At 41.8% G+C, this 27,171-nt stretch overlaps 2 protein-coding genes across 9 annotated transcripts in view; one reads left to right on the forward strand and one right to left on the reverse strand.

Annotated features, from left to right (window-relative positions):
- The window catches only part of BFAR (bifunctional apoptosis regulator), a 32,783-nt gene extending 13,808 nt beyond the window's left edge, over positions 1-18,975 (reverse strand). The window contains exons 1-5 of one of the 4 annotated variants that reach the window (XM_036309598.1): positions 18,773-18,975; positions 6,163-6,499; positions 3,660-3,864; positions 2,792-2,961; positions 225-369 (exon numbers count right to left, since the gene is read on the reverse strand). In XM_036309598.1, coding sequence (XP_036165491.1) covers positions 225-369; positions 2,792-2,961; positions 3,660-3,864; positions 6,163-6,425 — 783 coding nt within the window. In that variant the 5' untranslated portion in view covers positions 6,426-6,499; positions 18,773-18,975. Of the gene's footprint in view, positions 1-224; positions 370-2,791; positions 2,962-3,659; positions 3,865-6,162; positions 6,500-15,143; positions 15,164-15,381; positions 15,549-18,052; positions 18,074-18,772 lie in introns of those variants that run through there. The other 3 variants (XM_036309600.1, XM_036309599.1, XM_036309601.1) reach the window with 3 other exon arrangements.
- Positions 18,976-21,398: 2,423 nt separating this feature from the next.
- PARN (poly(A)-specific ribonuclease) overlaps positions 21,399-27,171 on the forward strand; it is a 172,641-nt gene continuing 166,868 nt past the window's right edge. For 2 of the 5 annotated variants that reach the window (XM_036308969.1, XM_036308968.1), the window contains exons 1-5: positions 21,399-21,544; positions 22,004-22,081; positions 23,505-23,584; positions 24,062-24,129; positions 24,216-24,297. In XM_036308969.1, the coding sequence (XP_036164862.1) occupies positions 21,526-21,544; positions 22,004-22,081; positions 23,505-23,584; positions 24,062-24,129; positions 24,216-24,297 (327 nt within the window). In that variant the 5' untranslated portion in view covers positions 21,399-21,525. The remainder of the gene's footprint in view (positions 21,545-22,003; positions 22,082-23,504; positions 23,585-24,061; positions 24,130-24,215; positions 24,298-27,171) is intronic. The other 3 variants (XM_036308965.1, XM_036308970.1, XM_036308967.1) reach the window with 2 other exon arrangements.

Here is a 27,171-nt window from a genome sequence, read left to right on the forward strand (position 1 = left end):
GATAAATACCACTTGCAGAAGGACAGGCTCAGTTCACGCCTCTTAGGTTAAGGTTAAAAACCTATAGAACAATGCTCCTAGTGCTTTGCTGTAGGAGTGTGGGATCTATAGAGAGGGTGGGAGGCAGGGCTTCAATCGTATCTGTGATGTTTTAAGCAGTGGGCATGCAGGTGATTTATGTTGTTCTCTATACTTTTTTCAATTAAAAAAAATAAAGAATTCACCTTATATTCCCAGAGATTTTGGGGGGGCTTCACGCCTAGTGCTTTGACACGCTCCAATTCCATGAGGATGGCTCTTCTGTGGCTGCTGTTTTCTATGGTATACGGTGCCCTTGAAAATTCTTCCTCTGTTAAAGTTAAAAGCAATCTGTGGTGGAGAGGTTGATAGGAGAATTTTTTTGAGGTTGTGTACTGGAAGGAAACTTTCCACAGAGTTACATCGTATCAACACAAATACTTTAGCCTTGAGGTAAGGTAAGATACCTAATAAGTAAAATACCATTAATAACACCAAACAATTGACTGCTTACTATTTGCCAATGACTATGTGAAAATACTTTCATAAATCATCACTGATCCATTTAACAATTCTGTAGGGTAAGTGGCCTTATGCCCATTTTGTGGATGAGAAAACTGGCTCAGAGAAATAAAGTGACCTACCCAAGCCACACCCAGGCCTGCTTTGCTCCTAACCTTTGATCTTTCAGCTATGCACTCTGATCTCTCACATATTACTCTGTTTTTTATTTTTCCTTTTTTCTAAACATCAAAAGTGGGACAATTTTATTTATTTATTTGCTTGGGGGGAGAGGGAGAGAAACAGAGAGACAGCGATGTGAGAGAGAAACACTGATTGGTTGCCTCCTGTAGGTGCCCCAACTGGGGATCAAACCCACAACCTGGGTATGTGCCTTGACCTGGAATCGAATCTGACACTTTCTGGTGTATGGGACAACGGACGCTCCAACCAACTGAGCCACACTGGCCAGGGCTTGCTCTGTTTTTTAAAATTGTGTGTGCATAGAAAAAAAGTTGGGAAGAAAGCCAATAAAACGTTATGACATTAGAAGTAGTTGTTTCGGGGTAGTGATTTAATAAAAATAATTGCAGATGTCTCATCTATTCCCTTTCATCAGAAAACACAAATCCACCTGCACAGCGATTCACTGTTAGAAACTCCCTTGCGCATTGGCAGGTGAGCCCCACACCACTGTTGGAGGACTGTGCACTGATGTCCTTTTGTGGGTAATTTGGTAATATTTAAGTAGCAGAGGTTTACTCCCTTTGATCCAGCAATTCCAGTTTTAGGAATCTGTCCTCTGGAAGAAACGGCAGTTATGCAAAGATATGTTGTATTAACTAGAATTTTTTTTAAAACCACAATTCTGGGCTGGGGGAGGGGCACACTAACTTTTACACAAAAAATCCCCCAGACAATTACAGTGGGAGCATTCTGTTTCCACAAAAGAGAGTCAAATATTGGAAGTTCAGTTCAGGGAGGAAAGTGACTGGGGTGGGAAGTGGGACAGTCAGGCAGCCTGGCAGTGAGTGGACTCCAAGTCTGAAACAAGCAGCTCCTCTCAGCACTGCATGGTGTTCTAAGTAACATCCCTACACTGTCCCTCCAAGGAAGGGAGGGATCCCAGCAAAGATGGACAGTGCTCTGGAAGGGCAGGGGTTTGTTGATGGGCAGAAGCAGGCCTCCTCAGAGCAACTTATCAGTTCCTCATACTAATGTGTTCCTCCAGGTACTTGCTACAATGTTGTGTGAAACTGTCTATAAAAGGAAAAAGGAAATAATCCAAATATTTTTTGGTAGAGATCAATTAAATAGACTCTAGCACAGCCAACCTTTTGGACCTCACGGACCATCAGTGGTCTGAGGACCACCAGTTGGCAACCGTTGCTCTAGCATATATACATACATTTGTCTATATGTATATGTACACAAATATGTAAATATAGACACAGACCTATTTAGTAGACCGTATTTTCAGTTTAAAACAGTTTGACAGTTCCTCAAGAAGTTAAACACACACTTATGACCCAGCAATTGCACTCCAAGAGTACTGAAATATATATCCACACAGAAACTTGTACACAAATGATCACAGTGGAATTGTTCATAATAGGCCCAGACTGGAATCAACCCAAATGTCCATCAACTAAAGAATGGATAAATAAAATGTTGTGTAGTTACATAATGGAATATTATTCAGCCATAAAAATGAATGCTACAACTTGTATGAACCCTTAAAACATGATATGAAAAAGCCAGACATAAAAGGCCACATATTATATAATTCCATTTATATGAAATACTCTGAATAGGCAAAGTAGAATGGTGGTACATAGGGCAGAGTGATGGGGGAAACAAGGATTGAGCTTTCTTTTTGGGGGTGATGAAAATGTTCTAAAACTAGAACATTATCATATCTTTGAATACATTAGAAACCACTGACTGCCCTAACTGTTTTGGCTCGGTGGATAGAGCATCGGCCTGTGGACTGAGGGGTCCCAGGTTCGATTCCGGTCAAGGGCATGTACCTTGGTTGCGGGCACATCCCGGTGGGGGTGTGCAGGAGGCAGCTGATTGATGTTTCTAGCTTTCTATCCCTCTCCTTTCCTCTCTGTAAAAAATCAGTAAGATATATTAAAAAAACAAACAAACAGAAAAACCCCAACCACTGACTAAACACTTTAGATGGTGAATTTTCTGGTATGTAAATATGTCTCAATAAAGCTGTTTTAAAAAATGTCAGTGATGTGTCAAAGATTTTGCTCCTCACCTTCCATTTACTCTTTCGGCTAAAAACCTGTCTCTGTAGAGAGAGGCCCAAGGGCCCAGCTGCTCCAGCCAGAGGACAACTTCTTCCGCTGTCCATTTGGCCACAGCCTTGTGGACCAGGAGGTCATGCTCAGACTCCCTGCTGCTCCAGTGATACACGAGCAGGACCACCTGGGGAAAAGTGACAGGGATTTTAAGACACAGAAAAGTTAGAGTTGCCAGTTCCTAAATACGTGAATGTGGGGCAGGGAAGGGGAGAGGCTGAGCTAGAAGGGAATTATGCCAAGTCTGTACACAGAAGCAGGGCAAGGCCAGTGCCAGAAAGTGGGGGAGCACAACTCTTGGCAGGCTCAACTCTCTGCTAATTGTTGGGTCGTAAGGGAACAGAGACAGGAGCGGGAGGGACTCTTCACAGGGTGCCTGGGAACATCGAACACATGACCCCATCAACCTGGCCAACATGACTAACTCATGTGCTTTTTCTATTGAAAAATTTATAACATATAGATTTCTGTAGCAAGGAACTTAAATAAAGGAAATAGTCTTTACATTGGGAGTTAGTAAAAGGCTGTGCTCAGGACACTATCAAGGCAGACATGGTCTCATATTCCAGTTCTGACACCTATTTCCTCATCTCTAAAATGGGAGGAAGATGAAATGAGAGAAAGCTAACATTTACTGGGCTCTGACTATTATGTTGTCGACTTGAGTAAGCAACATCCTCAAAGACTCATACAACCCAGCAGATTTCAATGAATGCACTGAATTACCACAAACAGCTATGTCATCAATCATTTAGGTTATTTAAACAGAACTGACTTCAGTAGAAACCCTGGGAGGTGGGGACAGTGAAAAAGTTATAAACTTACTGCCACACCAGTTAAAGCTGAGAGCACTCCTGAAAAGAATCCCCCTCCTCTCTGCTGATTCACTCGGCCTGCGTTGGGAGCTAAAGAAATCTGATCATTCCCATATTTCTGAAAGGCTGCAAGGCTCTGGACTATGTCATTATTCTGCTGAACGTCTTCCAATCGCATCCTAACGGCATCAGGAAATAACTTTTCAATGGCATCCCTACGGAGAACAGAAAAAAATCACAACAGAGTTGTTTTGCTAAATATACTTACAATGTCTAAAAGCCAAAACAATACTGCCAACATTTAATAATACGCAAGTACTCTAGTACTTTGAAACAGTAAAAAAATGGGAAATGACCTATTTTTAGGGGACATACAGTGGGGCCTTGACTTACGAGTTTAATTCGTTCCGAGACCGAGCTCGTTAACTCAAATTACTCTATCAACTCAATGCAAAAAATCGGCCGAGAGACAGCTGGTATCTCAAAAAACTCGTTAGCCGGGACACTCGTAAGTCAAGGCCCCACTGTATTAGGAAAACAGCTAAATAAAACACAGTATATTCATACAATGGAACACTACATAGCTTTAAAAATGAATTTACTGGATATCACTGTTTATCAAGATGGATAAATTTAAGACATACATAGTGTTGAATGAAAACAGTAAACTTTAATTGATTTTTTTTTTTTTTTTTTTTTTACAGAGAGGAAGGGAGAGGGATAGAGAGTTAGAAACATGGATGAGAGAGAAACATCAATCAGTTGCCTCTTGCACACCCCCTACTGGGGATGTGCCTGCAACCAAGGTACATGCCCTTGGCCGGAATCAAACCTGGGACCCTTCAGTCTGCAGGCTGATGCTCTGTCCACTGAGCCAAACCGGTCAGGGCTGAAAACAGTAAACTTCAGAACTATACAGATAGAATACCACTGATATGAGGAAGTGTTTGCATTTCTTATTGATATATATATATATATATCTTTTTAAAAGTCTGAAAGAAATCACAACTAAGTCATAACTGAAGTTACTCTGGGACAAAGGAAGGAAGGATTATAAGATGGAGACGGGGTCAAAGGGATTTTTAGCTTTATCAGTAATGCTCTAATATTTTAAAAAGAATGTAAACAAATGAATGTATGTATGTATTGCTTAGGTTATTAAAAATTAATTCGTGCTCTGGCCAGATAGCTCAGTTGATTAGAGCATTGTCCCAATACACCAAGGTTGCTTGCAGGTTTGATTCCTGGTCAGGGCACATACAATCAACCAATGAAAGCATAAAGAAATGGAAGAAATCAGTGTTTCTCTATCTCTTTCTCAAAAAAAAAAAAAAAAAAAAAAATTTAATGTGTAAAAAAAGAAAAAAGTGAAGTAGAGTAGTAAGAGAAAAGATCAACCATCAAGACCAAAGTGTTTGTAAATACACCTCCTGTGAAAAGGAGAAAGTTGAATTAATGTTTTCATGGAACTTTTTGGTACTCTATTAATACCAAAACAACAACAGAAGAAGAGACAAGGAATTTAGTCTCAAAGACCTCATAATAAGCAACATCCCCAAAGAACTTTAAACATTACAAACATTATGAATGGAATAACCTGATAACTGAAAGGTGTATTGCCATTTATTGTGTGATGCTATGTATGCAATAGAATCTACTTCAATTAATGTGTTAGCTGGCACAGAGGTTAGTCAAAGACTATGAAAGTCAGCATCAAACCAGTTACTCAGAATTATACAGTTACTAGAGGCCTGGTGCACAGATTTGTGCAGCGGTGGGGTCCCTTGGCCTGGCCTATGGGGATCGGACTGAAACTGGCAGTCCGACATTCCCCAAGGGGTCCTGGAGTGCGAGAGGGCACTCTGCAAATTTGCTCAGCAGATCCTGCGTTGAGCGTCTGCCCCCTGGTGGTCAGTGCACGTTATAGCTACTGGCCGGTTGGCCGGTCACTTAGGTTTTTATATATATAGATAGCATTTTCCCCATTAGACCTAGAGTGTTTTCATTGAATACACATCAATAAAAAGTATTATATGGCCTGGCTGGTGTGCCTCAGTGGTTGAGTGATGACCTGTGAACCAGGTCACAGTTTGATTCACGGTCAGGGCACATGCCCAAGTTGCAGGATTGATCCCTAGTGGGGGGTGTGCAGGAGGCAGCCAATCAGTGATTCTCGCTCATCACTGATGTTTCTATCTCTCTCCCCCCTCCTTTCCTCTCTGAAATCAATAAAAAAATATTTTTAAAAAAGTATTATATGGCAAAGGATTACAAGCAATGGTCTGATAACGAGAATTTCTTTTATTTATAATAAATATAAACAAATCACAGTCACCTATGAGGAAGCGAGTTTGGATTTTCAGGTCCTTGAGCTCCCTGATTTATATTCCAGCAGATCCAAAATGACCACAGTAGTTCAGCTGTGTGTGTCTGTGTTTTTCAGACATGGCTGCCCCACTAAGAGAAACCATATCGAACAAGCAGTATGTGCTACCAACATGGACTGAACATACCTGAGGAGAATATTGACTTTGGGGAAACCTTCCCATTTTTCTCTGCATTCTGGACACTCTGTTTTCTTTGAAGAGGTCCACCATAAAGCTAGGCAGTGCCGGCAGAAGCTGTGCCCACAGTTCAAGGTGGTGGGGTTAATCAGGATGTCGTAACAGCAGTGGCAAGAAAATTCACTAACAGAAATCTGAGGGCTGGTGCTCTCGAGGGGATCGTCTTTCTCAAGGGTCATCGTGTTCAGGTCATGTTGCTGAGATTCCTCCATCTCTTAGCAAATTGTGGGATTCACAGGCATAGAAAATTTCAGACTTAGAAAACTGCTGTAAAGCATCGTTAAATCTAGAAAAAGAGAGAGACAGCAACAGGAATAGGACAATCAGTTTAGTAGGTATTTGAGATTACTGCCATTCAATTAAAGCTAATTTTTAAATGCGACAAATTTGATTTCTAAAAATTCACATTCCAAAATCCAGATAAACATTACTGAATTTCTTCCTCGCCTGTCTTACTTTTGAAAATTAGGTAAAGCAAAATAGTGTAGTGGCAAGTTCAATAGACTTGGGAGGCAGTGTGGAGAATTCTAGATCCTACTCTTTCACTAATTTCTTCTGAAAATGTAATTTCTCTAGTCTCAGTTTTTTCAATTAAAATCTTTTCAGTGGGTGTGATTTAAAATAAACCAGCTTCTTGGCCCGGTGAAATGTCTGGAGTTGGCAATAATAGATGTATTTCAGTTTGGCTCAGTGGATAGAGCGTCGGCCTGCAGACCAAAGTTCCTGGGTTCAATTCCGGTCAAAGGCATCTACCTTGGTTGTAGGCTCCTCCCTGGCCTGGGCTCTGATCAGGGCTCGTGCAGGAGGCAATCCATTGATGTGTTTCTCTCACATTGATGTTTCTCTCTGTCTTTCCCTCTCTCTTCTGCTCTCCTTAAAAATTAATGGAAAAATATCCTGGAGTGCAGATTAACAACAAGAACAAAATGTATTTCACATAAATAACACATTTTGTCCAAATAAATCTGCCTTTCCTTTAGGTAATTATTTATTTCATAGCCATTTGACTTCAGAGGTTCCCACAGGAGCAGTTCTAAGAAGTAAGTGAAGCCTTTTTTTTGAGGTGCTCTGTGCCCGATCAACCCCACCATGGCTCAATATTACCCTTTTCCCCAAATCAACCCAAACATGCATATCATGCCCTCTGGGTCTGGCCAATTTGGTGCCAGAGAAATATGCTAATATCACTAATATGCAAATGGCAAAGGATCCATTCTCTTCTTATTCTCATCTAAGGCTCATGAGACTTTTTTATTAAGAGGCAGTATGATGGAGAATACCATGGAGTTAGAATCTCAACTCTGCAACTCACTAGCTCTGTGACTGTGCATAAAATTTCTTGAGCTCCCTGGGCCTTTTTTCTCAGCTATGAAATGGTGGTAACAATACAAAACCTTCAAGACCTACTGTGAGGACTAGAGACCATGACAGTATAGTGGCTAGGATGGTGTGTGGTGTAAACAGGGGCTAAAAAATGATTATTCATTGTGTTCCCGGTATTATCACAGTGTAGGCATTATCACAGTGGTGGGTGAGTTTCTCAATGTCGCTATTGTGAAAGAAAAAATGTAAATCAGTCACACTGATCACACTGAGCTCAGTTTACACTTTGCAGGCACAGTAGATAAGAACACAAGTCCCAAGTCTGGCCAGTGTTGCTCAGTGATTGAGCGTTGACCCATGCCCCAGGAGGTTGCTAAATTCAATTCAGGGTTGTAGGCTTGGTCCCCAGTAGGGGACATGAAGGAGGCAGCCGATGATGTCTCTCCCTCTCCCTTCCTCTCTCTGAAATCAATAAAAACATATTAAAAAAAAGAAAAGAAAAAAAGAACACACGTCCCAGGATTGGGCTGCCTTGGTTCTTACCCCACCTCTGCCCTTTACCAGTTGTGGGTCTCGACCTCTTTGAGTCTCAGCTTTCTCTTTTTTTTTTTTTTTAAATATAGATATAACCTATATTTATATAGTCATATAAAACATTCAAATGGGAAAAAACCAGCAGGGGATATACAAAGATAATCATAGTTATGAAGTTTTTATTGTCCATTTCTTTGTATTGTTACTTTTCATAATTAAAATAGATTTATATTAATATTGTTGTGCCCAGATTTCAAGATTCCCAAGGGCCCACCAGGGAGCCAGCGAGTCTGATGCAAAAGCAAAGAGTCCTTCATAGCTTTCTCAAGTATCAATGAGGGTGGTAATAGATTTACCTCTTCAGGAGTTTTTCTGTTTGTTTATTTTTAAGATTCCAAGAATTTTTATCACCAGTTGAAGAGTCCATATTAACCTGAGGATATGGGTCACTCTGTATCACTGAATCAATCTTTTTTTTAAAAAGGTATTTTTCAATTATAGTTGACATTCAATATTATATTTGTTTCAGCTATTCATTAGGAGGTTTTTTTTTTTTTTTTTTAATATATTTTATTGAGTTTTTACAGAGAGGAAAGGAGAGAGATAGAGAGTTAGAAACATCGATGAGAGAGAAACATCGACCAGCTGCCTCCTGCACACTCCCCACTGGGGATGTGCCCGCAACCAAGGCACATGCCCTTGACCGGAATCGAACCTGGGACCTTTCAGTCCGCAGGCCGATGCTCTATCCACTGAGCCAAACCGGTTTCGGCCATTAGGAGGTTTTAAGGATGAAATAAGAGAATGCAAGTAAAGTGCCTAGTACAGAGCTGGGCATATGGCAATTTACCTGATTTTTCAAATGCAGTGATAAGAGAATTTTATCACCCTTTAAAAGGTGAACATTTTTACATAGAACATGATAACACTATAATTTAAATGAGCAAATCTATAAACAAAGACTAGAAGAAAATACAGTGAAGTATTAGTAGTGGGTGTGTTGAGTGGAGAGGGTCATGATTGTTTGCCTGGTGTGTGGTTTCTTTGTACTTACGGAGTTGTTCTTAATGAAAATGTCTGACATTTTAATAATTGTGAAACATATATATATATATATATATATATAAAATTATAGAAAGTATACTGTATTATATTTCTTTTGGCCAAACACTAATGGGAGATTTTCAACTCAGAATAAACAGAACTAAATTTTAAGCTTAGTGTTAATTTAAATAAATAATAGTTATTTACAATTGATGGTAGCAAAGACGGAAACAATCTTTTGTATAGGTCTATTAAAAACTGTTCTATTTGGAAGAAAAGAACCTAAATAAATGTTCTTAATGACAAATTCTAAATCATTTCTGATAATCACATTTGCTCATTACTTGTATGTTTAGGAACACTTTTTGTTGTTATTAATCCTCACCTGAGGATATATTTTCTATTGATTTATTTTTTATTTTAGAGAGAGCAGAAAGGAGGGTGAGATGGGGAGAGAGAAAAAAAATCAATGTGAGGACAGGGAAGGCTGGGGGCAGGGCTGGCAGAGAGTGAACCTGCAACCCAGATACGTACGTGCCTTTGACCAGGAATTGAACCTGAGAACCTTTGATGCACAGGCTGATGGTCTAACCACTAAGCACACTGGCCAGGGCTATTAAGGAACTTTGAAAAATTTTCTAAGTGCTTTACTTTGTACAGTCTCTTCAAATTGCTAAAGAAGTGAGAGATCTTATATATAGGTTTCTGGAAAAAGAAATCATTTTGAGTAGTTTCTTTACTTGGTTAATAGTTATTAAACAACTACCATGTGGACAGTATCATCCCAGGAAACAACTGAAACACTGCTATTTACTGAACTTTTCCTATGAGCTTGGACATTGGGAAGGCCCTTTAGGTACATTCATATTCACATCTGGACTCAGTGTCAAAGGAAAGATATAAGGCTCCCATTGAGGGCTGGGCAAGGGGTCAGAAAAGATGGGCCTGACTTGGGCGCTGCTCTCAGTGTTTTCATGGGGAGCAGTGAGTGATATAGGAGCTACAGGTCCGATACAGGGTCTTATGTGCCTGGTTAAAGACAGGTGAGCCAATGGGAGCACATAAAGGTGTCAGAGGCAATGAGAGCAGACAGCTGTGCATTAGGATAATAAATCTCATCAAGAAGGATTAGGTTGGAACAAGTTACAAATGAACTGTTATCACTGCTGGAACTAAGGTGACAAAAATGAAAATGGCAAAGGTAGTAAAAGAAAGGGATCAATCTATCCAGAAGATGTTAAGAAAATAACTTATGGGCTTTGGTCGGGTAGCTCTGCTGGTTAGAGTGTTGTCCTGATACACCAAAATTGTGAGTTTGATCTCTGGTAAGAACACATACAAGAGGCAACTGATGAATGCATGAATAAGTGGAACAAATCGATGTTTCTCTCTTCTCTCTAAAATAAAAAAAAAAAGAATAACAGTATTTCTAATAATAATAATAATAATAATAGTAATTATTATTATTATTATTTGTGGACTTTGGTGCCTAGAGAGAAAGAAAAATCCAAGATGCTGGCTAGGTTTCAGAACTGGGGAAGAAGAACAGTACATCTGATAGAAACAGGTCACTGTAAACAGATGGGGCCATCTTGGAAAGGTTAGTTGAATTTTAGAAAAGTTGAGTTTGAGGTGATGTACAACTGTCTAGTGAGCAACTGGAGACACAAACAGAAGTTGGGAGTTAAAAGTGAGGCCAAATGCCCTGGCCAATTTGGGTCAGTGGACAGAGCATTGGCCCATGGACTGAAGGGTCCCAGGTTCGATTCTGGTTAAGGGCACATATCTTGGTTGCAGATTCGATCCCCAGCCCTAGTTGGGGTGTGTGTGGGAGGCAACCAATCGATGTGTCTCTCTTACATCAATATTTCTGTCTCACCCCTCCCTTCTACTCTCTCTAAAAATCAATGAAAAATTGCCTCAGGCGAGGATTAAAAAAAAAGAGTGAGGCCAAGTGTATGAATTTCAGTCATTTGCAGAGAAATGACTATATATGAAGTTAATTTCTCACAAATTAGCCTTTTAAAACTAGAATGCCCCAGTAGTTCGTAGCTTACCAGATCTGAAAGTTTGTTTTTCATGAGAGAAAACAAATCACCCACTGACATCAAAGTGTATTTTATAACTCATATTTTGAAAAATTGAAGTGGCCACTGTTTTATAATTGTCTTCAACAAACTAAAAACTGCATGGACTTTGGACTAGACCTTAGGAATCTGGCTAGTTTCATTTTACCCTAAATTCAAAAAGTGAAAGTTAACAGAATAAATACACATCTTAACCAAATTCAGTAGATCTTTTCTGCTATTTCTACCTGTATATATTAGGGTTATTTCCATTAAAAAAAAAAAAAAAAAAAAAAAAAAGCAGTACTTCTAAAGGATGGAAGTGCCTCTTCAGTGATGAAATCGAGCTCAGACACTAAAGTTCCCAGCTGTGGGTTCTGACTGAACACACCCTCCTCCACTGGTTGTGATTAAATGCTTCTTTGAGAAGGCCCAGTGTTCATGAGGATGCTTATAGCTGTTCTCAGCACACTCACCAGCAGGTTGGAGCTGCGAGGTTCCTGGCTTTTTCTGAGTTGCTTCACAAGTAAGTATGTGTTAGAACAGCCCTGTAGCCTCCTGGTCTTTCCCCTTGTCTTAAAGGCCTCAGGGAGAGGGGGCCTGTGGTTAGGACTGTGGCAAGACAGTCATCCCATTCCCACCTCGAGTGCCCCGTTCACATGGATACACTTTGATTTATGTTTAGTTATCACATGAAATTACAAGTGTTAACTACCTAGTTCAAAACTAATGGAAAGAATGCCTGAATTTGGAAAAGTCCACCAAACTTCAAAGATAAGTTTAAATTTTTTAAATAGACTTTTTTATTGATTTCAGAGAGGAAGGGAGAGGGAGAGAGGAACATCAATCAGCTGCCTCCTGCACGCCCCCTACTGGCCACCTAGGTATATGCCCTGACTGGGAATTTATTGAACCTGTGATCTTTTGGTGCATGGGAGATGCTCAACCAACTAAGCCAGGGCAGCAACAGAATTTTTTGCAGTTGTTGTTAATCCTCACCTGAGGATATTTTTCCATTGATTTTTAGAGAGAGTGGAAGGCGGTGGGGAAGAGAGAGAAACATCGATGTGAGAGAGACACACTGATTGGTTGCCTTCCACATGCCCCAACTAGGCTGGGGACTGAACCTGCAACCGAGGTACATGGCCCTGACCAGGAATCAAACCCATGACCCTTCAGTGTGCAGGCCAACGCTCCAACCATGAACCACACTGGCCAGGGCAGTAATTTTTAAAATTACTGCTTCTATTCTGCTTTAGACTCAGAGGATAGATAACCCTACTAAGCAGATGCAGTGTGTGAAACGCTCTGGAGGAACTTGAGGGCAGGGAGTAAGTCTAAAAATTCTAAGCAGGCTCTACTGTCATCATTTCCCCAGAGACCTAGGTCAAATGAATGGAGTGAGAGTTTGTGGGCTCTTCTATGAATCAAATATGTTATACAAGGCCTTTAAAGACGCTTATTTTAATTTTTGGAGGTATTATTTACTTCCTGATTCTGAGCGGCCGTGTGATGCACCTCAGTTTTAAAATCTGAAGATAGGACCTGGCTGTTGTGGTTCAGTGGCTGAGCGTTGAACTATGAACCCAGAGTTCACAGTTGGATTCCGGGTCAGGGCTCATGCCACAGAAGCAGGCTCCGATCCTCAGTAGGGGGCGTGCAGGAGGCCGCCGACCAATGATTCTCTCTCATCATTGATGTTTCTATTTCTCTCCCTTTCCCTTTCTCTCTGAAATTAAAAAGAAAATTAAAAAATATATTTATGTATATATAATAAAATCTGGAGATAGGTTGTGAGACCCAGTTCCACTATTTAAGAACCATGAGATCATGGAGAAATAATTTATCCTCTCCAAGTCTAACATTAGCATATGCAAGGAACGGGGTTACTACTGCCCACCTCCTAGGACGCATGTTAGTTCTGGCACTTAGGAAGTGTTTACTAAATGTGGTCTCTTCTTCCATATCAAATTCCAGCTGGATAACACTTCCCAACTCACACAACTGAGGAATCCCTAAAGGTGTTCTCATGTCCATGCCATATAACCAACTCATTCTAACAGCTCACCAATGTAACTTTTAAAACACTTGGAGACATATTACTTCCTGAAGAACATACCATCTCTAAAATTTCAGTGTTAACAAATGACATACAATCTTAAAAAGCATTAATATGTGAAATATGGCATGAATATCACATATATGAACAAACTGTATAGTTAACCTTTTCTAAGATGTTCATGGGTTTGGTCTATTGGTTTTGATAGAAAAAATGATCACAGTCTCCAATAACAGGCAATTTTAAGATATCTATCACCATAACCTTTTTTTATGGTTTTCCAAAGAAATACCTAATTGGCGTGTATAGTTATCGGAAATAATCTATGAAAAAAGGGGGCTGAGATAGAAACAATCTCCCAGTAATTAATTCTATGTAATGAAAGAACCTGTAATGAACTTGGCTATTCCTCCCTTGGAAGCAAAGTTGTCTGATCTGGTCAGTATCCAGAGGGCTACTATCTCATGATTACTATGCTGTTACCTGTTTGATTCTTTAGTCACCCAACAGGCACTCAATTAATACATTTTATTGAGTTTATAAAAAAAGAATGCATTAATTCTGAGTTCAAGTTAAGAATTTTTACACCTTAGCTTATAAAGATTCATTATGTAATGATTATTAATTCTCTAAGACTGTGGTTGGCAAACTGCGGCTTGCGAGCCACATGCAGCTCTTTGGCCCCTTGAGTGTGGCTCTTCCTAAGCCTTAGGAGTACCCTAATTAAGTTAATAACAATGTACCTACCTATATAGTTTAAGTTTAAAAAATTTGGCTCTCAAAAGAAATTTCAATCGTTGTACTGTTGATATTTGGCTTTGTTGACTAATGAGTTTGCCGACCACTACTCTAAGAGATCATAATCTTCAAACTGCTTTGTTCAGTGGTATATAATTATAGTTCTACCTCTTCATTCAACAAGACGCTTATTGTGATTAGAGTACATACCTAATGCTTTAGGAATAATTCTTTGAAGGGCAAATTTATAGGGATTCTAGCCTGAAAATTATGATCTCAATCATTTCTTAGCAGAGTTGTTCACTACAAGAATAAAAATATTTTGGCTTTATGTGGGCCTCTAATTAGACCATTTCTTCTCAATACACATTACCTGACATCAGAGAATATTGACAATTGCTAACATTTACCAAGCCCTTAAATGTGAAAGGTATAAGAATCCCAAGGGATAATTATTACTATCATCTCTATTTTATAGACAAGAAAATGGAGGCCCAAATCCTGGTCTGACTTAAAAGCTTGTCCTCATAACACTACATTATCCCAATAATGTAATCAATAACAGTTATTAGTTCAAAGGACTGAGTTGCTGCTTTATTACCAAGGCCACATCAGAGAGCTGCTATTGCAAAGCTGAGAAGTCCAAACTAGTGAAAACAAACTAAAATCTAACAACACTGCATTTTGAAACATGAACTCTCACATGTGACTCCTAAAGTGAGTATGCTGTCTAGGAGATAAATAAGCAAACATTCACAGTAGAAATAGGGGTGAGGCCCTGGCTGGGGTGGCTCAGTTGGTTGGGTGTTGTCCTAAGCACTGAAAAGTTGCTGGTTCAATTCCCAGTAGGGTCATGCAGGGGGCAGCAAATTGATATTTCACTGTCACGATGTTTCTCTCTCCTTCTCCCTTCCTCTCTCTCTAAAAATCAATTAAAAATCTTTAAAAAAAGGAAAAAGAAATAGGGGTGAGGGTGGTTGGGAGCACCCCATTTCTGGCACCCAAGTCCACCTCTGGGGACATCACTATAAACACTACCCAAATACTACAGACTTTAGTAAATGTTCAAAGAGTGACTACGCATTTCTAGTGACTATGAAATTAAAAACAAAAGTGCCCAAATGTAAGCAGGGCAAGAGTCAACAATGGCAATAAAAGAGACTTACGTGTTGCCCTAACCGGTTTGGCTCGGTGAGTAGAGGGTCGGCCTGCGGACTGAAAGGTCCCAGGTTCGATTCCGGCCAAGGGCATGTACCTTGGTTGCGGGCACATCCCCAGTAGGGGGTGTGCAGGAGGCAGCTGATCGATGTTCCTCTCTCATCGATGTTTCTAACTCTCTATCCCTCTCCCTTCCGCTCTGTGAAAAATCAATAAAATATATTTAAAAAAGAGAGAGAGACTTACGTGCACGTCTGGCAGGTGGCAAAAACTGGCTTTCATTAAGAGAAGCCTTTACAAGAGAAGCATTTCCAGGCTCTTAGCATACAGAACCTTGTGTTTTTCTGGCTCCAAATAGATCTTCTTTCTGGATGAGGTCAGAAATCACTAGGACAAAGGTAGCTAGTAGCTCACTGGATGTTGACTTGCTGCCTGAACTTTTGCACCCGTGATTTACTGCCTATGAGTGGTGTTGAGCAAGAAGAAAGAGCACACTGAGAAGGGTGTCCTGGCTCTCTCTAGAGACTGTCCTCTTTCTTTTCTGTTACACAGCACATATTCAATGACCTATCCTGTATTAAATGCTGTAGAAATACAATAACTCAGAAAGTTATCAAAAAATGACTGGTAAGTACCAGTAAACTATACTTATAACTGCTGTTTATAAGCGATTCTATTATGATTCACATATTAAAAACTGACATGTCCTTTTCAGGTTTAGCTTGCTCTGACACCTTTTGCACATTACTGTTTGAGTAGTCTTTGCCTCTTTGACCAAATCCTGAGGTCAGAAACCAACTGATAGAATTCCATCATCACCCCTGAGTTGCAGGCACAAAGCTGGGCTCCAGAAATTTGTAAATGAAAATCAAATCAACAAAAATTGACTCCCTATCACAGTAATTTCCTAGATCCTCCATCAGAATCACCTGGGAAGTTTGAAGATATCTGGGAAAGAAGATATCACCAAAGAATATCTGGGCGGGAGGCTCAGGAATGCACATGTTAAACAAGCCGCTCAGGAGAGATTCGTGTGCACACAGAAGTTTGGTAACTACACAGCTGTTCTGTACAGGAACATCGCCTTTTATTGTGCTTCTATTTATTGCCATTCACAGATGTTGCAATTTTAAAAATTAAAGGCAGGACCCTTTACCAGCAAAAAGATTACAACTTGCTTTATTGTGATACTTGCTTTATTGAGGAGGCTTGGAACCAAAACCAAACCCAAAATATTTCTGATGTAGGCCTGTACAAAAAACATTTATATGCCCTAAATATATGTTTCAGACAACATATGGGTAAGGTATGAACAGAATAGTTTCAGTAACACTGCTAATCTCATGTGCTCCTCTCTCTAGTCCAGGGGTGGGCAAACTGTTTGACTCGAGGGCCACAATGGGTTCTTAAACTGGACCGGAGGGCCGGAACAAGAGCATGGATGGAGTGTTTGTGTGAACTAATATAAATTCAAAGTAAACATCATTACATAAAAGGGTACGGTCTTTTTTTTTTTTTAGTTTTATTCATTTCAAATGGGTCGGATCCGGCCTGTGGACCGTAGTTTGCCCACGGCTGCTCTAGTCCCTCCACTCACCACGGCCCACCATCCTCCTGAAACACAGTTCTGACCAAGCCCTTCCTTTCCTCAAGCCAGCTCCACCAATTATTCGTTGTGTGACCTCAGGCAAATCGCTTCGCCTTTGTTCCTGTTTCCTCATCTGTAAAATGGGGATATTCTAGTATCTTCCTGATTGATTGTTGATTAAAGGAATTAACATGTGCACAGCACTGAGAATAGTGCCTGGCACATAGTTAGTGCAATTTAAGTGTTAACTATTATTATTATTATTATTGTGATTATCCCCTACTATGCACCTATTCATACTCTAGTCCCACATATTAATTCCTGCTCCTTGCTCATTTTCCTGTTCCCTCCATCTGTAACACAGCTCCACACCATCTGAGTCAAGTGTCCAGCTGACAAGACCCAAATTAACTTTTTATTTGAACATCTTTAATGACTATATTCCCCCCCATTAACCCTTCCTGTTCTGTGCATTAATATACCAGTAACTTTTATTTGTGCATGTTTCCTCATCTCAAAGACTGTAATTTCCCTGGAGAAGCTGGTATAGTGCAGTCAGTATAGTCTCCAGAATGAGAGAGACCTGGGTTCCAAAGCAGGTCTCATTTATTCTCCCTGAGCCTCTAATTTCCCATTTATAAGTTCAGGATAATAATATATACTCTGGCCCTGGCTGGTTTGGCTCAATGGATAGAGTGTCGGCCTGCGGACTGAGGGGTCCCCAGTTTGATTCCAGTCAAGGGCACGTGCCCAGGTTGCAGCTCGATCCCAGGTGGGGATGTGCAGGTGGCAGCCAATCAATGATTCTCTCATCATTGATGTTTCTATCTCTCTCCCTTTCCCTGCCTCTCTAAAATAAAATAAATATATTAAAATATATATATATATATATATATATACACACATATACTCTGAAGGAGGCTTAAGTGATAACTTCTAACCATAGAAACTACTGTATGGTCCATAGGTATTAAAATTATTAATAGTTGTACTTACTGAGTGCCAGCTATATAAGTAGTGCCAGCACCAAGCACTAGAGCTTTTTTTTAAAAAAAAAAAAAAAAAAAAAAAGAGGAAAGAAAGAACATAGAATTGGAGAAACAGTATTTTATCAAGTTTATGGAGTTAGGCAGGAAACAAAACAGCCATAACAAAAACAAACCAAACAATTCACTACGCACGTGCGCTCGGAAAGGACTCTGGGGTGTGCCTTGGGGGGCTGGAAGGGGGAGTAAACCTCCTTCCCATTGGCCTTTCAGAGTGTGACATAAAGGCAACCCCCAATGGACTAACCAATGGGCTTTGAGGGCACAACAGCTATTGACTCACTTCTCTTCACCAAAGTAGGAGGGCAGCCGCCTGGGGCACTGACAGGCCCTGCCGGCCAAAGATTCCGTTAGACACACAGCCTGAATCTCATTTGCCTATTTAAAAAAATAAAATAAAATTCCCTTTTGCACAAGTTCAGATTTCTGCCCGTAAGTGCGGAACCACAGAGCTGGTTCTAGCCTAGCCCATCCCCAGTGTGACTGTGCGATTTCACTTTCGCCTTTCTGCGCGCCCGTTATCCCATTTTAAAACGGGAGCAATCGTCCCGTTTTGTGGCAGGTTAGTGCCTCGCCAATTAGACCTGAAGCCCAGCCTGGCATTTATCAGGAGCCTAATACATTCTGATCGTATTGGCGCAGGCTGCGGCAGGTGCTCCTCGGGGACGCCAGTCGTCCCCCTTCATCGTGGAAGCGACGCCCCCTCCTTCTCGCCCTGGGGAGATGCCGGAGCGACAGGCTGATGCTGACCCTCGAGGGGACACCAGCGAGGCCCGCCGACCCGCCATGTCGACGTAGGGCTCCCGGGAAGGGACGGGGGAAGTTGGCCAAGAGGGGGGTCTGCGCCTCAAGGCCAGGGCTGAGGTTGCTCAGAACTCGGGCCTGGATAAGGAAAGCCCCGCGCGCCTCCTCGGACCTCGAACCCCACGCCGGTTCTGTACACGCCGCCCCGCATTCGAGCCTGGGTCGCCCTCTCGCTATCACCCGCCGCGCGGCTGCTTACCACTGCGCTCAAGCCGGGGCCCACCCGTCCGCTGCCCCAGGCTGGACCCCGCGGAAGTAGAGGAGGTGGCAGCTTCACTTCCGGAAGTAACCTAAGACGCCAGGGAAGGTGCCCGGGGCTCCGACCATAGAGGAAAGGTCGCAGTTGTTTCCCAGCTCCCCCACCCCGCGACCTCCCCGCTGCCTAGAGCGGCCACTCCCCGCCGAGGAGCTCGACGCATGCGTAGCAACATCGGCCCCGCCCCTTCCTCTTCAGGGACCCCGAAGGGGCAGTGCGTAACACCCTAAGTTTAAGGTTCCTGTATGTGTGTTCCCTCCAGCCTGGCTGCTGTTTCTGAGTCTGGAGCAAATTAAATTTACACAGAAATTAAACTAATATTACAAGTCTGCAGTGTACTTCACATAGGTGTTTTTTTTTTGCATTCACATTTCTATGCAGAAAATCAGAGCACCATGCCTAAAGTTCCATTTACAGTATTAAGAATCGGAATTAAAATGACTTTACCACTTTGTTTCTTCGAGCTTCTTGATACGATGAGAATTCATGCTGAGTTAATCTGTTTTAAATGGATGGTCTGGAGATTGTTAAATTGGTCATTTGGATGACTTCTACCTATGAAATTGGCAAAGAGTAAACAGATTTGGTAATGACCTGTGTCAGTGCCGGAAGTGTGTGAACTCATTTTCTGGAGGATAATCTGGTAATAGGTGTCAGCATGTGTGTGTGTGGTAAGATATACATAATATAAAAGTTACCATTTTTTTCTGTTTTTAAGTGTACAGTTCAGTGGCATCAAGTATATTCACAGTGTTATGCAACCATCATTACCATCCATTTTCAGGATTTTTTTCGTCTTCCCAAACTGAAATTCCATATCCATTTAACACCTACTCATGATCCCCTGCCCCCAGCCTCTGGTAACCACCATCTACTTTCTATGTCTATGGATCTGACTACTCCAGGTACCACATATAATTGGAATTGTACAGTATTTTATTATGACTGGCTTTATTATGACTGACTTAGCATAAATGAATTGAACCTACAACCTTTGGTGTACAGGACGACACACCAACCAACTGAGCAATCCAGCCCGGGCAGAATTTCCTTCTTTTTAAAGGCTGAATAGTATTCCACTGTATGTACATGCCACATTTTGCTTATTCATCTGTTGATGGACAGTTGGGATGTTTCCACCTTTTGGCTATGGTGAAAAATGCTGCTAATAAATGGATTAGCAAATAGATTTACCCAGAAATTAAAATAATATTACAAGTCCGCAGTGTACTTTACATAGGGTATTTTTTTGTGAAGTTCAAAAACCTCCGCTTTCAATTCTGTTGGTGTATACCCAGAAGTGGAATTGCTGCATCATATAATTCTATTTTTAATTTTTTAAGAACGACCATAGTGACTGCACTATTTTCCATCCCCACCAGCAGTGCAGGAAGTTCTAATTTCTCAAAAAATGGATATGAAATGGTAACTCATTGTGATTTTGATTTGCATTAATGACATTGATCATCTTTTCATGTGCTTGTTGGCCATTTGTATATCTTCTTTGGATAAATATTTATTCAAGTCCTTTGTACATTTTGTAATAGGATTGTTTGTTTTTGAGTTGCTGAGTTGTAGGAATTCTTTATATGTTATGGATATTAACCCTTTATTAGATATATGATTTGCAAATATTTTCTCCCATTCCATGCATGGGTTGCCATTTCACCTTGTTGGATAGTGTCCTTTGATACACAAGTGTTTTTAAATTAAAAACACACGTATATATTTTCAAAATAGATTTTTATTGGTTTCAGAGAGGAAGGGAGAGGAAGAGATAGAAACATCAATGTTGAGAAAGTATTATAGATCAGCTGCCTCCCCCAGGCCCCTTACTGGGGATTGAGCCCCCAACCGGGCATGTGTCCTTGACTGGAATGGCACCCGGGACCCTTCAGTCCCCAGGCCCTTCAGTTCCCAGGCCGCTAAAAATTTATTTCTATTGATTTCAGAAAGGAAGGGAGAGAGAGATGGAAATATCAGTGATGAGAGAGAATCACTGATCTGCTGCCCCCTGCAGGCCTTCTACTGGGGATCCAGACCACAACCCAGGCATGTGCCCTCACTGGAATAGAACCGGGAACTTCTGTTCATATGTCCAAACTCAATCACTGAGCAACACTGGCTGGGTCCTCATTACCTTTTTAAATAACACTCTCTCACATTATTATTATTATTATTGTATCATCCTGCTCTTTCTCTTCAAAAAGATTATCATGCTTCCAAGTGGCAAGTTTGATTCCTGCTTGACTTTCCCCTCTTCCCCCAAGTTAAGCTCCAGTGGGGCCAGGGACCTTGTCTTCTGTTCATCACTGTATCCGCATTCCTTACAGAGTGCCTGGAATATAATAGGAACCCAGGAAACATTTGTTCCTTGATTGGATGTCACGGTATGCATATTTCTTCCAAAGAGAACGCCCCACGACCTGGCCTCCTAAGTTAGATCGCCTAAGGCTAGGGACTTCGATAGCCACGCGCCTCCTCTGTCCCTGGAAGGAGTGAGGGAAGCCCAGCCTTGGCCCCGCCCCTACCGTGACGCTAGCGCACGTGACTGCGCGCCGGCGCGCGCTGTTCCCGGAAATCGCCGCTGCGATCTCTGTAGCTGGTACCTCAGCCGCCGCTGCCGTCGCTGCGGAACTCCGCGAGTAGAACGGCCGAGGCGGCCCGGGCGGCCCGGCTTCCGGGCACCCTACGGGATGGAGATAATCAGGAGCAGTGCGTGTCGGCCGTGCACCTCCCCGCTTCCCCACGGTCCCCCTCATTCGGTCTTTTAGGCCCGGATCACGGCCCGCCAATCCGTTTGGTGGGGCCTGGGGCTGAGGCAGCCTCTCCCGAGTGTGCCCCCTCCTAAGCCTGCGTGTCCTTCGGGCGCTTGTCTCTCTCTGGCCCGTGCCCCCCTCGGGGCCTTGCTCTCCTGCGGGCACCCTCAGGGCCTTGCTCCTCCCTGGTCCGTACACCCTCAGTGCTTGTCCCTTTCCGGCCCATGTGCTCCTTAGGGCCTGGACGCTCTAGGTTCCCTGCATTTCTGCACCCCCCCCCCCCCCCCCCCCCCCCCGTACACTTGTCCTCGGGCCCCAGGTCTTAGGAGCTCATGGGTCCTCCTCCCCTCTCCCCTTAGGCGTGTGTGGGCAGAAAGCCAAGCCCCCCGTTCTGAGCTTCTCGGTTTCTCCGCAGATTTTAAGAGTCATCTTCACAAAGTGTACCAGGCCATAGAGGAGGCGGACTTCTTTGCCATCGATGGGGAGTTCTCAGGTATCCCTCCTTGCAGGCTCGCGGCCAGCCCCCTGCAGCGCGGGCCAGGGCTCCTCCTGACACCCTGCCCTGCCTTCCGCTCGCTGGCCCCTTCCCCCTGTTTGTAGCCTTGGAGAAGTTCCACGAGCCTCAGCATTTCCTCTTACTCGTTTCAAAGGCAGGGAAGCGGGTTTTGGATGGTTGGGGCTCTGAGGGTTGCGGGTAGAATATGGTTTTGGTGCTGCTTCCGGGTTAGGGTCAGGCTCTTTGTGTGTGTGTGTGTGTGTGTGTGTGTGTGTGTGTGTGTGTGAGGTAAATACATAACATAAAATTGACCATTTTAGCCATTTAAAAATAGTTCAGTGGCATTAAGTCCGTTCACATTTTTGTGCAACCATCTCCACCATCCATCTCCTGAACTTTTTCCCCTTCCCTCCTCCCCTGCCTCTGGCAACCACTGTGTCTGTCTCTGAATTTGACTGCTCGAGGCACTGCCTGTAAACGGAATCATACAATGATTGTCCTTTGTGACTGACTTCTGGGTCAGGCTTTATGCATTTGTGGAAGTGTTCATTGCCTACCTTGGCGTGGGTGTGTATGTGTGTATAATACTTTACCAACACGTACAATTGCAAGGGTTTTTTCTTTTTGGATCAGAGATTAATTATTTTTTTTTAGAGATTAATTTTTAAATTGTTAAAGTTAATACGAACAGTAGACTTTCTTTGGTGTAGATATCCACTTTCACTCTGATTTTACATGTTTGAAAAACTCTTCAGCTCTTTCTAAAGGAATCCATGCTGGGAGTAAATACAGGGTGTTCCCCAGAAATGTATACACACTTGTTTCTATTGATTCTTTGAAATTTTGAAAATGAACTGTATGCTAATAAATACTGACTTTGTAATCTCAAAGTGTGTATACATTTTTGGTGGACACCCTGTAGATCGTTGGCTTTAATTATACATACATGCCTTTTCTAGTTGGACTCAATTCTCTGGGAAGCTAAGAGTTTTCACCAGAAATAATTTTCTTTTGACCTGGAAAATACCTTTGTTGTATAGATGTTACTTAAAACTGTTGGCCAAGACTGGGACTCTAACAATAATAGACTTCAGAATTTGTTGATATCTGATTATGCGTTAAACTTTTGAAAGCAGCAAAACTTAATCATAGATATTGTTTTCTTAAATTATTCCTGTGTTTTGAAACCTATTTTAGACACTGGAACTGCTGATTCTGAAATAGAAACACTAACATTTCTAAATGTGTTATAGCGTTTAGCTTGGTGGCCAGTGAAATGAATGCTAATTTTGAAAGAGTGAAGTGAGAAGCACTTTGTAATACATGAGAATATAAAATTACAGAGCCATTGAGTAGTTGACTGACATTTTTACATTAGTATTTACTAACAAGTTAAAAGCTTTTATTTCTTAAAATCTAGGAATCAGTGATGGACCTTCAGTCACCACATTAACAAATGGTTTTGACACTCCGGAAGAGAGGTACCAGAAGCTCAAAAAGGTAAGTGGATGTGCTAGAAACGTCCCTCCCCCATGTTGGTCCTCCTTACATTGAATTATAGAGAAATATAATCATTAAACTTGCACATTGATTTCTCAACCCGAGCTATGAAACGATATTTTAGTGTTGTTTCAAACAACAGCAAAAATAATTGTTTGCTGGAAAACATGTTCGGAGAAGGTTTAGTATTTTCAGTGTTAATTTGATTTATAGGAAGTATGATGTGGTTATTTTAATAATTTGGAAATAGGCCTAATATGATGCTCTGGATGGTGGATAGGTGTCTAATTGGGAAGAACATTAAGAGATGTATATAAATTAATAATGCTTCTAATACATAATCTGTAATCTTTTCTAATCAGAAGTATTCTGCCAAAGTCAAATTGAGTAATTAGAAAGCCCACCTGATTGAGAATACTGTTGCTTACATAAAATATACAGCATTGTTTTGACAGATGTTTTATTTCTCTTTTCCAGCATTCCATGGACTTTTTGCTGTTTCAGTTTGGCCTTTGCGCTTTTAAGTATGACTGCATACATTCAAAGTAGGTTGTTTTAACAAGTGGTGGGAATGCTTTTGTTGTGGCATAATGTAACACCCTAAATCTCCTTGTATATCTTATTTTCCCAGGTATATAATAAAGTCATTTAACTTCTATGTTTTCCCGAAACCCTTCAATAGATCCTCACCAGATGTCAAATTTGTTTGTCAGGTTAGTAACATAATTAAGTTTTCTTTTCTGTTATAAATTGCTGATGAGTCTGTGGGGATATGTGGAATCAGAATTCTCTTTAAAATTTGGTTCTGCCACTAACTTTGAGCTTTGGGAAAACTATTTCATCTCTGACCTTCAGTTCTATTTATTTATTTTATGTTTTAATTTTTCCTTTTTATTGAATTTACTAGAGGCCCAGTGCACAAATTCATGCATGGGTGGTGTCTGCCGGCCCCAGTTGGGGTGGATCGGGGCCTGTCCAGCTAGGGGGAGGGGCCGCAGGTGATTGGCTGTAGGGCCCCACCCATGATTGGGGTGGCGGGGTGATCGGGGGTGGAGCTGGCTGGACGGAGGGGCTGTGGGCCGATCGGCCGAGGGGTGGGGCTGGCGGGGGGAGGGGCCACAGGTGGTTGGCTGGTTGGCTCTGCCCCCTATTGCAGTTGGGGCGGGGGCTAGCAGGGGTGGGGTTGGCCACGGGGAGGAGCTATGGGCCAATCAAGGTGGTGGGGGCCCATCAGGGGCGAGGCTGGCCAGGGGAGGGGCTGCGGGAGGTTGGCCGGCCAGCCCCACCCCCAGATTGGCCAGTTCGCTGGCTGCAGTGGGTGTCATAGCGATGGTCGTTCTGTTCGTTATGGTTTCCCGGTCGCTGGCTTTTTATATATATATATATATATAGATTGGTGTGACACTGGTTCACAAAATAATACACAAGTTTTAGGTGCACAGTTCCACAAGATATCATCTGTACACTATATCTGACCTTCAATTTTAGGGTTCTAAATTAATTGCACTGCTGTCTTACCCTTTACTTTGAAATGAATTATGGAGTAAGATGCAAGTGACAGATAGATGGAAGTCAGAACACGAGCTTTATTATTAGTAAGATGTTGAGAATTGCATAAAGTTCTCAAAACTTTGAGAACTGCATGAAGTGTTCCAAGTGTAGCCAGATTATGGGCTTGAGAACTTGCCTTTATAATGTGGCTCTTTTTGGGATTTTTGATATCTTACACCTCAATTAAACTCACAGCTCAGGACCTGCAGGCTTCTTCCCACCTCATTCTTTTTGCACCCACCTCCCAGGGTAGAGCTTTATTTTCTGGAAGAGCAGAGTGCTAAACTCGAGACCCTTAGTTCCTTTTTCCAAGTTCATCAATTAGAAAGGGAGCGTGGAAAAAACTGTTGTTTCCTCCTGAGGAGGAGAGGGCTTACTTATGAGCCAAGGTAAGCATATGGGAGATTCTCCCTTAGCACATCCCTTTTATGGTGTGGGAGCTGAGCTGGTAGACACTTACTAAATATCAGTTTCCTTTTTCTTTCCTCTTAATCTGTTATAATGGATAAGGAGAACGTGAATAAGTGGGATAGTGTGTAAATATGTGATTAAAGATAAGTGTTAATCTTTTCCCCTTTACAATACTGTGCCCTGGCTTCTCTTCCAGTAGGAACATAAGTTCATTTGTGTCTTTTCAACTTTCCTTTCTCCTGTTTGTAAGTAGTAATGCAGTTAAGAAAGCCTGAAGGGTAGGCTTCTGAGTGACTGAGTCATGTCAAATTCTTTCTATAATAAGGCAGGATATAAGCAAATAAAATTGAGAGTTAATCTCAGGTATGCCTGGGGATGAAGAGAAAAGGTGAAGGTAATTTTAGTTGTGTAACCTGTTTAAAAAAATTTTTTTTAAAGCCCTAGCCGGTTTGGCTCAGTGGATAGAGCACTGGCCTGCGGACGGAAGGGTCCCAGGTTTGATTCTGGTCAAGGGCATGTACCTCAGTTGTATGCTCCTCCCTGGCTTGGGCCCATGGGGTGCATGCAGGAGGCAACCAATCGATGTGTTTCTCTCACATGGGTATTTCTATCTGTCTTTCCTTCTCTCTTCTACGCTCTTTAAAAAATCAATGGGAAAATATCCTGGGGTGAGGATTAGAAACTTATTTTGAAAATTGATTTTTAGTGAGAGTAAGGGAGAGGGAAAGAGAAACATTAATGGGAGAGCAAAACATTGATTTCCTGCCTCCTGCACGCCCCCTAACGTGGATGAGCCCGAAACCCAGGCATGTGCCCTGACCAGGAATTGGACCAGCAACCTTTTGGTGCACAAGGGATGACACTAAATCAGCTGAACCATACTGGCCAGGGCTTGTAATCTGTTTTGTTAAATTATCAAATAAACCATAGTGTTTTTTTTAATAATATATTTTTATTGATTTCAGAGAGGAAGGGAGAGGGAGAGAGTGAGAGAAACATCTATGATGAGAATCATTGATCTGATGCCTCCTGCAGGCCCCCACTGGGAATGAAGCCTGAAACCCCAGGTATGTGACTGGGAATAGAACTGTTGACCTCCTGGTTCATAGGTTGACACTCAACCATTGAGCCATGCCAGCCATTTACATCATTTACATCATTTACAGCCAGTTCCATTTACATCATTGCGCAACTTAAAGGGTGTTGTTTGGGTGGAAAACGTATAGCTTCAGAAATGGAATAGGTGCATCTTTGACTGCATCTTTTTTTTTTTTTAAATATATTCTTAGAGGAAGGGAGGGATAGAGCGAGAGCGAGAGAGAGAGAGAGAGAGAGAGAGAGAGAGAGAGAGAGGCATTGGTGTATGGGACAACTCTCCAAACAACTGAGCCACACTGGCCAGGGTGACTGGAATATTTTTTAAGTAAAGGTCATATTTACTAATCTAATACCATAATTCTAGTCTTAGGACCTCCCAGGCTGCTAAAGGAGGAAGGGAAGAGGTGAAGATGTTTGGAAAGTAAGGACAGTTCTTAACTTGTGGCCCCATTTGTGCTCAAAGCAAAGGCTGAGACTGGAGACAGAAGCTTTGGTTCAGGTGTAAAGGAGGCCCTGGAGAAGAGTAG

The sequence above is a fragment of the Myotis myotis genome, unplaced genomic scaffold (assembly GCF_014108235.1).
Source record: "Myotis myotis isolate mMyoMyo1 unplaced genomic scaffold, mMyoMyo1.p scaffold_m19_p_5, whole genome shotgun sequence".
NCBI classification, from domain to species: Eukaryota; Metazoa; Chordata; class Mammalia; order Chiroptera; family Vespertilionidae; genus Myotis; species Myotis myotis.